The 11,577-nt window shown below is 37.6% G+C and overlaps 1 protein-coding gene across 1 annotated transcript; it reads left to right on the top strand.

The window, feature by feature from the left end:
- Positions 1-3,364: 3,364 nt before the first annotated feature.
- LOC110152923 (olfactory receptor 9K2) lies at positions 3,365-4,307 on the top strand. Its single transcript, XM_020916743.2, is given in 2 exon segments — positions 3,365-3,688; positions 3,690-4,307. Coding segments are annotated over 2 exon segments (942 nt in total).
- Positions 4,308-11,577: the final 7,270 nt, after the last annotated feature.

Raw genomic sequence — 11,577 nt, 5'->3', positions numbered from 1 at the left:
GAATAGACTTTCTGCATTATTTACATCTTGGGGATGAGATATATTTGCTGCCTGATACTCTCAAGGTGATGGGCTTCCCAGGTGGCGCTAGTAGTAAAGAACTCATCTGCCAATGCAGGAGACAAAAGAGTGGTTCAATTCCTGGCTGGGAAGATCCCCGGGAGGAGGGCACAGCAGCCTTCCTAGTAGTCTTGCCTGGAGACTCCCATGGACAGGAGAAGTTGGTGGACTCAGTCCACGGGGTTGCAAACAGCGGGACATGAATATAGCGACTTAACTCTCACGGTGATATGGTCGCCTTTGTCTGGCACCGAGGGGAAGGGAAATCTGTGTATTTTTTTCTGCACTTGCTTGAGTGTAGGAGAGTTATGCTGTGCTGAGAGAGGAGAGGAAGGAAGTGGGTTCTTGATCAAATAAGTGTGTGTGAATATTTATATTGACTTTATTCACAATATCTGAAATCAGAAAACACCTCAACTACCCAAGATTTAAGAGTACCAAAATTTGGTACATATGTAAATGGAATACTCATCAATAAATAGAATGAGTTACTTATAGATATTACAAAATGAATAAATCTCAAAATCATTTTATTAGTGAAAGAAACCTGAGAGGAAAAGGTGCATACTATATGCAAACATATTTATATGCAAAAAAAAAATCATATCACTGGTTAGCTGAAAATGGAGTTGGAAGCAGGCATGGTTAAAAAAGGGCATGATAAGTCTCTTGGAGGAAATACTCTGTATCTTGATATGGTGGTGGTCTCATTGATGTGTAAAGCTGGCAAAACTCAGAAATGTATACTCAGTGAATACAGTTTGCTTCACACTAATTATTTCTCAGTGAAGTGTTTGAGAAAAAATAATGACTAAAGCTGCATTTTTAGATGCAAGTTGTGTTTTAGAACTCTGACTCAGATATGTCTTTTTTGGATTGATGATTTTAAAAAAGATCTTTTTGGTCCTTCCCAAAGGATTCTCACAAGAAAACAGCACTTGTATGTATGCTGACTCCTGTTAGACTCAGGCTGATTCCACACACCCCCGCCCCCATTTTCTTTCTTTTCTTCTTTTCTTTTTTAAGTCTGAAGTCCCTATGTTCTTCATGGATCTTGACTCTGGAGTCTAGACATCTTAATAAAAAATTTATACTTCTTTCTTTCCCAGGAGGGCTATATCCCAGAAGGTAAAGGAAACCTCAATGCTGCAATTATAAAAATTAATACTGTTGTGCCAAAGCCATTATGAAAACTGCTGCTGTTATTTGAGCAGATAATCAGAGATCCCAGATGACTCAGGGCCTGTACTTGGATGTCTAAGACAATCTATTTTTGCTTCTTAAAAGCATTCAAGCACTAGAGAATGCAGAAGAGGGATTATCCTATTGATTGATTCCTCAGACTCACTTTGCATAACTATGGAATATAATTCCTGAAAGCATTTCAGAGTTATCCAAGCATCACTGGAAAATACACTTGCTTTTCTTCTACAAAGAACAATGACTTTTTCCAATGTCAACTACTAAAGGAAAGTCCAGTAGTTTACACAAAGCAGTAAGAAAAATAAGGCTATTTTCTCTAAGGGAAGAATATGAAACTGGGAAAATGAACATGCATTTGGAAATTTTGAGAGGAAAGGGGTTCATTTTATTTTGACATAATGATTTTTTAAATTATTTTTGTAACATAGTCATTAAATTTGTTTACTCTTTCTAAAATTAAAACAATAACAAGACAAAAACATCAGAATTCTGCTGCTTCTTTTTACAGAACATGACAAATAACCAAACAATATAAGGTAAGAGTAAATTTGAAAGCATGTGAGTTTTTGACAAATAATAAATCACCAACTGACTACTTGTCTATTGATTACTCTGGGAAAAACACTCTCCTTTTTCCAAATATAACTGTCTTTAGCTGTAAACTTATTAACATTAGAATGAGTTTGATAGCAATAAATCTCAAAAATTAAAATAATCTGGTCCCTTGGTTCTAGACAGGATTTTAAGGAAATATAAATAAGATAACATTATCTTTCAAAAAACATTTTACAACTATGACAGTGATTCCTTTCACTGTCTAAATAATTTATACTCCTAAAACCCTAATTATGATCTATTTAAAATCTTGCCCCTTTATAATATCATTATCTTTATATTTAACTTTTGATGGATCTGGTGAATAACAAAAATATATCAAGACAATACCATTTTACTGAAAGTCATCTTTTCCTCACCAAAATATTAAACTTCTCTCAGATTTCTTTATCAAAGAAAAAGGTGATAGATATCACACAGTGATTAAGAGCATGGATTCTGGAACCAGATTTCTTGACTTCAGATTTCAATTCTGACCCTAGTAGGTGTCTTTCAACATATTTTATTTCCTGGTACTTCATTTTCCTTACTGTAATCTGGGGAATACGATAACACTCACTTCATATTATTGTTGTATGTATTAAATGAGCTATTATGAAAGCATTTAGAGAAGTGGCCTATAAAAGATGTCACATAATGTTTGCTATTATTATTGTTGTCTACACAGAATCATGTACATAAAGCCTTGGGGAAAAGAGTGATCTTATTTGAAGTGTCTAGTAAATGAACTAATGATGACTGTGAAAGTTATATTCAGGGTAAATAAGAATGCAATCAACAATTTCTTCTTCATGTATCTTTTGTTTAGTATCCATTTCTAAATAATTCTATCTAGACAGAATAAGTCTCTCTCTTCACTATGAGCTGTCAGTTGAGGAAATGAAGGAAAATTGTTTTTATGAAAGAGATTTTGAGGCTCATCTGGAGAAATTCTATCATACAAGTGCTGATAATTTTTGTGTTTGGTTGTGCACAACTTTTTCTTTGTGAGTATACAAGTTATATCAGAATCCATGGTTTCCATTACCCACAAAAAATAATTGCACCTTTCAGGTACGTTAAAATTCAATCATTTCCTTTGTATCTGCTGGTAATCTATGCCTGCCAAGCTAGGTTTTCCTAAACTAGACTACTGAAGCCCTTATCTCCAAACCCAGACTCCAAAATTGCTTCCAACTGTCATTTATTGAAATATTTGTGCTCTCTTGCAAACACTATTTCCTGACATTTCATTTATTGCATAAATCATGAGTTGGAAATATATACAGAAGTGATAGATATTTGGTGGAAAGACGCTGTATAAGATTCAGAAGGAAAAGATCTAATTCCACTAGTTGTATAAATTAGTAATTTTTAAGGTTAAAATGAATAATGATTGTAGAAGAGCTTTGTGACTCCTAATACAGTAAGAGGTGATTTGTAACGAGGATGACAGCCTAGAGTTCATTTGCTTGTTTTGCCTTCTGCCTCTCAGCAGGTTTCTGCCATGGGCGACAGAGAAACACGCAACCACTCAGATGTGACTGACTTCATTCTTGTCGGCTTCCGGGTGCACCCAGAGCTCCACATTCTGCTCTTCCTGCTTTTTCTGCTTGTCTATGCCATGATCCTTCTAGGGAACATTGGCATGATGGTCATTATTATGTTTGATCCCCGGCTGAACACACCAATGTATTTCTTCCTAGGCAACCTGGCCTTCGTCGATCTCTTCTATTCTTCTGTTATTGCACCCAAGGCTATGATCAACTTCTGGTCTGAGAGCAAGTCCATCTCCTTTGCAGGCTGTGTGACCCAGCTCTTTCTCTTTGCGCCTCTTCATTGTGACTGAGGGGTTTCTCCTGGCAGTCATGGCTTATGATCGCTTCATTGCCATCTGCAACCCACTCCTCTACACGGTCCAGATGTCAACACGTGTCTGTGTTCAGTTGGTGGCTGGTTCCTATTTTTGTGGCTGCATCAGCTCAGTTCTTCAGACCAGCATGACATTTACTTTATCCTTTTGTGCTTCTCGGACCATTGACCATTTTTACTGTGACACTCGCCCACTTCAGAGGCTATCTTGTTCTGACCTCTTCATCCTGAGAATGGTTTCTTTCACCTTATCTGGCCTCATTATCTTGCCTACCATCATAGTTATTGTTATTTCATATTTGTATATTGTGTCCACAGTTCTAAAGATACCCTCCACCGAGGGACGTCAGAAAGCCTTCTCTACTTGCAGCTCCCACCTGGGAGTCGTGAGTGTACTCTATGGTGCTGTCTTTTTTATGTATCTCACTCCTGACACATTTCCTGAGCTGAGTAAAGTGGCCTCCTTGTGTTACACCCTGCTCACTCCCATGTTGAATCCTCTGATTTACTCTCTGAGAAACAAAGATGTCAAAGAAGCTCTAAACAAACTTTTGGAGAAGAAAAGTACTATTCTGTGATTATTATTTTCTTCCACTAATGAGTGGTGTCTGTTTACTTTGTACTCCTCTGGTCATCAATGAAATTATTCTCCTGAGTATCATAGAAATGTTATCAAAAGCTTTTTAAAGGTAAGGTATTATTTCCATATAATACTTTATTTCCATGTGAGCATTGTCAAATGTAAATCTTGAATATTAGAGATGCTCTGGACATTACAGAAGCATTGTCCAAGATGAATCCTCACACTAATCTCAAATAACAGTTTATTTCACAAAACTGATTTCTATTTGTTTTTATTACATTCTGCTGAACATTATTTTTATACATTATTATAGTGTTTAAACAATTATTTTGTCCAGTGTTAGTTTTGGAATTGCTCCTTCCCTTATACACAATCCCGATGGCTCAGACTGTAAAGAATCTGCCTGCAATGCAGGAGGCCCAGGTTTAATCCGTGGGTTGAGAAGATCTCATGAAGAAGTAAATGGCCACCCACTCTAGCATTTTTTCCTGGAGAATTCCATGGACAGAGGAATCTGGAGGGCTACAGTCTAGGGGTTACAAAGAGTCGAACACAAGTGAGCAAATAACACATTTTACACACAAGCATTGGATATTGAAAAAAATGTCCAACTTACTTTTTAAAGTAAATGATTCCTGAATTAGTACTGATTTTTCTAACATGCTAAAGGGTTTTGACCTGAAACCGACCACCAGATCTTTCTCTAGCAAATATGGGCTTGTTTAGGATCAGCAGAGAATTATAATTTGTGGTCTGTAATCATGGCAATCCATATGCAAGTTTCTGCGTGTCAAGGGAAGGAGAACCATTTTATAGAAAAAAATGGAAGTTGGGAACTCTGTAGTGAACACAGTCCTTGCTTTTTCACTGGCTGAGTCTTTGCCAGGGAAAAAGAGTAATTTCCTTGCAGCCCTTCCAAAGGAATAGATGAAAGCCTAAAAAACCCAGCATTGTTTCAGAGAAAAAAGCCCTGTTCACATTGATGCATGGCAAAAACTACCACAATATTGTAAAGTAATTAGCCTCCAATTAAAATAAATAAATAAATTTTAAAAATGGGTTGGAGGCTAGCCACCTTAGGAGAAGCAATGTCTGCTCTGCAGGTAACAGGCTGATCAGTTTCCACGGAGGAGTCTGATCTCAAATCACACCAAAGTGCCAAATGACTACTAGCCTAAAGAGCCACATATTAACCAGAAAGTCAAAACCTTTAAATAGATCCCAAATAAAGCCAGAGTGCTTCAAATGCAAAGAGGGTGAAAGCTCAGTTCCAGGATAAACACATCTTCACTCTCCAAAGTTGGTGAGTAAAACAGCAGTCAACAATGGGCTCAAAAGAGGGTACTGCGCCTGTTTGCACACCAGGCCTAGTGCTGTTGGGAGTCATCTCTGGTCCCTGTGGGGGCCACGGAAATGTTGACCTGAAACAAAAAGACTGCCAGATAGTTCTCCAGCAAACATGCAGGAGAAGCACAGAGTTGCAATTCAAGGTCTGCCACCATGGCAAGACACATACATTCAAGTTCCCGAATGACAATGGAAAGAGAAATCTTTTAAAGAAGAAAGACTGAGCATGTCAACTACAAATTGGTATTTGCCATATACCTCTGTAAGGATTAGATCAAGTACTGACACAGCTGTTGATTTTCAACACTCTTTGAATAGATTTCAGGGTGGAGAACAGAAATGAGGCATTCTGTGCTCTGGGAAAAACTGGCAGAACAGGTCTTCAGATAGATATTTTCAGGAGCTGATTTTATGAACCCAATTTTTGTGTCTCCTCATATCTAGAAAAACACTAAAATCCATGGTGACAACTGTTCCTTGTAAGCATCAGAAACCTTCAAAAAATGTGTGCTTAATTTTTGAACAAAAAAATGTGCAAAAAATATGTATACCCCTTCAACAAAATCACATATATACTGACCATCTTTGGAGTAGTTTCTCAGAGCTATCTTAGGGCTGTCTCCCAGACTATAGACTTCATTTTGCCCCCAATAAAATTTGACTCAAGACTCTCATGTGTGTATTTTTTTAAGTCAACAGGTGCTGTAGTGAACAAACAGTCCTTGATTTTTCATTGGCTGAGTCTTTCATAGGAAAGAAGAGGAGTTTTTGTCCTTCCTATTGGGCTCTACTTTGTTGTAGGTGTGAAAACTCCCAACTTTGAGCCTTCAATTCTATTTAATTGAGGTTTCTGTTTACTAATTTTTTATAACCTTTTTAAAATTTTCACTTGAATCAACTATTTTATATATGGTGTATCAAAAGGTAATAATAAGAAGAAACAAACAATAAATAATCTTCATTTTATGCATCAGCTTGGGAAATTGTGTACTGAGTGTCTCAGGCATAGGGGAGTGCTCTGAGGACCTGCTTGCTCCTGGGTCCTAATATAAAAAACCGAAGTGGGAGATAAAAATATATAAAATTTTTGAGCAATCATTTCCTTAAATGAACCTTCAAAATTTTTCCTATATTAATTATTTAAAGAATATTTAATAAAAGAATAGAGGCTAGGCAGTCATCAAAATAGAATGGGATTCAAACTTTTCCTACTATGCCTCTGTATCTTCATTTGTTCTATTAATTTTATTTAATCTTTAACATCATCTGATCTTGTGGTAGGCTTAGGTATAAATAACCTTATTCTTTATAGAACTTGCGATTTAATGTTTGAATCAAATCATTGGGCATGTAATTGAAATCCAGAAATTTTATTTCATTGTTTAATGCACACAAAAAATGAATATGGAGACTGTAAGGTGAGGTGCCTGAGAGTGGGTGTTGTTAATCAAGGAAAGTCTTAGGGATATATGGAAAATATATTTGAAGGATGTAAGATTGGAGGCAGGGATACTGCTTTATCAGTTTATGTTATTGATGGGGCTTGAAGTATGCCGATGTAATTTTTAAAAGGCTTATTTAAAAATATAAGTATAATACCCAGAACACAGTAACTGATTAGTATGAGAAAGATGCAGCAAAGAAGGTGTCTCATCATTTTGAACCTAAATAATATGTGTGGTGATGGTACAAGTCATAAAAATGAAGGAGCTCTAAGCAGGCTAGGAATAGAGAATTTCCTTAACTTGAAAAGTAACATCTACCAAAAATCTAGAGCTAAGGTCATATTTATGGTGAGAAAGCAAAAACTTTCTTGTTAGAATTAGTAACAAGGCTAGGAAGTCCTCACTACAAAACCTTTTCAACATCCAACAGTAAGTCTTAGCTAATACAATAGATAAGAAAAGGAATGAAAAGTAGTATGGACTGAATTATGTTTTTCAAAACTCAAATGCTTAAGCCCTAAATCCAGTATTATAGCATATGACTATAGTGTTGAGTCTTGAACAACAATGATCTGCACCATGCAGGTTCACTTATACACAAACTGCTTTCAATAAGTGTATTATAATTTTTAAAAATATTTGCAACTATTTGAAAAAAAATTGCAGATGAACTACGTAGCTTAGAAATACTGAAAAAAATTAAGAAAAATCAAGGTATGTTATGGATGTATAAAATGTTTGTAATACTGCTTTATTTTGTCACTTATTAACATCAGTTCAGTTCAGTCCCTTAGTCGTGTCCGACTCTTTGCGACCCCAGGGACTGCAGCACACCAGGCTTCCCTGTCCATCACCAACTCCCGGAGCTTGCTCAACTCATGTCCACTGAGTCGGTGATGCCATTCAATTATCTCATCCTCTGTCATCCTCTTCTCCTTCTGTCTTCAATCTTTTGCAGCTTCAGGGTCTTTTCCAATGAGTCAGTTCTTCAGCTTCAGCATCAGTCTGTCCAATGAATATTCGGGACTGATTTCCTTTAGGATGGACTGCTTGGATCTCCTTTCTGTCCAAGGGACTCTCATGAGTCTTCTCCAACACCACAGTTCAAAAGCATCAATTCTTTGGCCTTCAGTTTTCTTTATAGTCCAACACTCACATCCATACATGACTACTGGAAAAACCATATCTTTGACTAGATGGACCTTTGTTGGCAAAGTAATGGCTCTGCTTTTTAATATACTGTCTAGATTGGTCATAGCTTTTCTCCAAAGGAGCAAGCATCTTTTAATTTCATGGCTACAATCACCATCTGCAGTGATTTTGGAGCCCCCCAAAATAAAGTCTGTCACTGTTTCCATTGTTTCCCCATCTATTTGCCATGAAGTGATGTAACCAGATGCCATGATCTTCATTTTCTGAATGTGAGTTTTAAGTCAACTTTTTCATTCTCCTCTTTCACTTTCATAAAGAGGTGCTTTAGTTCTTTGCTTTCTGCCAAAAGGGTGGTGTCATCCATATATCTGATGTTATTGATATTTTCCCCAGCAATCTTGATTCCAGCTTGTGCTTCACACAGCCCAGCATTTCCCATGATGTACACTTCATATAAGTTAAATAAGCAGGGTGACAATATACACCCTTTTTTGATGTACTCCTTTCCTGATTTGGAACCAGTCTATTGTTCCATATCCATTTCTAAATGTTGCTTCTTGACCTGCATACAGATTTCTCAGGAGGTTTCCCATCTCCTTAAGAATTTTCCACAGTTTGTTGTGATCCACACAGTGAAACAGTCAAAGGCTTTGGCATAGTCAATAAAGGAGAAATAGATGTTTTTCTGGAACTCTCTTGCTTTTTCCATGATCCAATGGATGCTGCCGATTTGATCTCTGGTTCCTCTGCCTTTTCTAAATTCAGCTTGAACATCTGGAAGTTCTCAGTTCATATACTGTTGAAGCCTGGCTTGGAGAATTTTGAGCATTACTTTGCTAGTGTGTGAGATGAGTGCAACTGTGTGGTAGTTTGAATATTCTTTGGCATTGCCTTTCTTTGAGATTGGAATGAAAACTGACATTTTCCAGTCCTGTGTTTTCCAAATTTGCTGGCGTATTGAGTGCAACACTTTCACAGCATCATCATTTAGGATTTGAAACAGCTCAACTGGAATTCCACCACCTCCACTAGCTTTGTTCATGGTTGATGCTTCTTAAGGCCCACTTGACTTTGCACTCCAGGATGTCTGGCTCTAGGTGAGTGATCACACCATCGTGGTTATCTGGGTCATGAAGATCTTTTCTGTATAGTTCTGTGTATTCTTGCCACCTCTTCTTAATATCTTCTGCTTCTGTTAGGTCCATACAATTTCTGTCCTTTATTGAGTTCATCTTTGCATGAAGTGGTCCCTTGGTATCTCTAACATCTTGAAGAGATCTCTAGTCTTTCCCATTCTATTGTTCTAGTGTACTTTGCATTGATCACTTAGGAAGGCTTTCTTATTATCTCTCCTTGCTATTCTTTGGAACTCTGCATTCAAATGGGTATATCTTTCTTTTTCTCCTTTGTCTTTTGCTTCTCTTCTTTTCCTTAGCTATTTGTAAGGCCTCCTCAGACAACCACTTTGCCTTTCTTATTTTTGAGGATGGTCTTGATCTTGCCATCTTCTGAGGATGGTCTTGATCACTGCCTCCTGTACAATGTCATGAACCTCCATCCATAGTTCTTCAGGCACTCTGTCTATCAGATCTAATCCCTTGAATCTATTTGTCACTTTCACTGTATAATCATAAGGGATTTGATTTAGGTCATACCTGAATGGTCTAGTGGTTTTCTCTACTTTCTTCAATTTAAGTTTGAATGTTGAAATAAGGAGTTCATGATCTGAGTCACAGTCATCTTTGGTGACTTTTTTTTGGTGACTGTATAGAGCTTCTCCATCTTTGGCTACAAAGAATATAATCAATCCAATTTTGGTATTAACCATCTGGTGATGTCCATGTGTAGAGTCTTCTCTTGTGTTGTTGGAAGAGGGTGTTTGCTATGACCAATGCATTCTCTTGGCAAAACTCTATTAGCCTTTGTCCTGCTTCATTCTGTACTCCAAGGCCAAACTTGCCTGTTACTCCAGGTATCTCTTGACTTCCTACTTTTGCATTCCAGTCCCCTATGATGAAAAGGACATCTTTTTTTTGGTGTTAGTTCTAGAAGGTCTTGTCTTCATAAAACCGTTCAACTCAGCTTCTTCACCATTAGTGGTTGGGGCATAGACTTGGATTACTGTGATATTGAATGGTTTGCCTTGGAAACAAATAGAGATCATTCTGTTGTTTTTGAGATTGCACCCAAGTACTGCATTTCAGACTCTTTTGTTGACTATGAGGGTTACTCCATTTCTTCTAAGGGATTTTTGCCCACAGTAGTAGATATAATGGTCATCTGAATTAAATTCACCCATTCCAGTCCATTTTAGTTCACTGATTCCTAAAATGTCAATATTCACTCTTGCCATCTCCTGTTTGACCACTTCCAATTTGCCTTGATTCATGGACCTAACATTCCATGTTTCATTGCAATATTGTTCTTTTAGAATTGGACTTTACTTCCATCACCAGTCACAACTGGGCATTGTTTTTGCTTTGGCTCCGTCTCTTCATTCTTTCTGGAGTTATTTCTCCACTCTTCTCCAGTAGCATATTGGGCACCTACTGACCTGGGGAGTTCATCTTTCAGTGTCATATCTTTTTGCCTTTTCATACTGTTCATGGGGTTCTCAAGGCAAGAATACTGAAGTGGTTTGTCATTCCCTTCTCCAGTGGGCCACGTTTTGTCAGTACTCTCCACTATGACCTGTCTGTCTTGGATGGCCTTATAAGGCATCAGTCATAGTTTCATTGAATTAGACAAGGCTGTGGTCCATGTGATCAGTTTGATTAGTTTTCTGTGATTGTGGTTTTCATTCTGTCTGCCCTCTGATGGATAAGGATAGGAGGCTTATGGAAGTTTCCTGGTGGGAGAGACTGAATGTGGGGGCAACTGGGTCTTGTTCTGATTGGCGGGACCATGCTCAGTAAATCTTTAATCTAAGTTTCTGTTGATGGGCAGGGCTGTGTTCCCTCCTTGTTGTTTGACCTGCAGGCAAACAATGACAGGAGTAATGAAGATAATGGTGACCTCCTTCCAAAGGTCTTTTGCATGCCCTATTGTATTCAGTGCATGCAGAAGGCCACTGTCACCCCAGGGCTCGGCTGGAGATTCCGGGACATTCACAGACAAGTCTTTATTAGCACACAAAACACAAATCTATCACAAAATGTTAAAATTTACCAAGACTGATGAACACAAATCCTTATAGACCATACTTGCCTGGTACAATTCCCAGTTGAGAGAAATGTAAAAACCCTAAGAATGCAGTATTAAATCACAAGTACAGGAAATTGACTGTAGTGCATATTGTACTGCTGTCATAATTTTGTGCTA

The sequence above is a fragment of the Odocoileus virginianus genome, unplaced genomic scaffold, assembly GCF_023699985.2.
Source record: "Odocoileus virginianus isolate 20LAN1187 ecotype Illinois unplaced genomic scaffold, Ovbor_1.2 Unplaced_Contig_59, whole genome shotgun sequence".
Classification (NCBI taxonomy): Eukaryota; Metazoa; Chordata; class Mammalia; order Artiodactyla; family Cervidae; genus Odocoileus; species Odocoileus virginianus.
The sequence above is the reverse complement of the archived record's forward strand: the minus strand, read 5'-3'. Positions and strand labels throughout refer to the sequence as shown.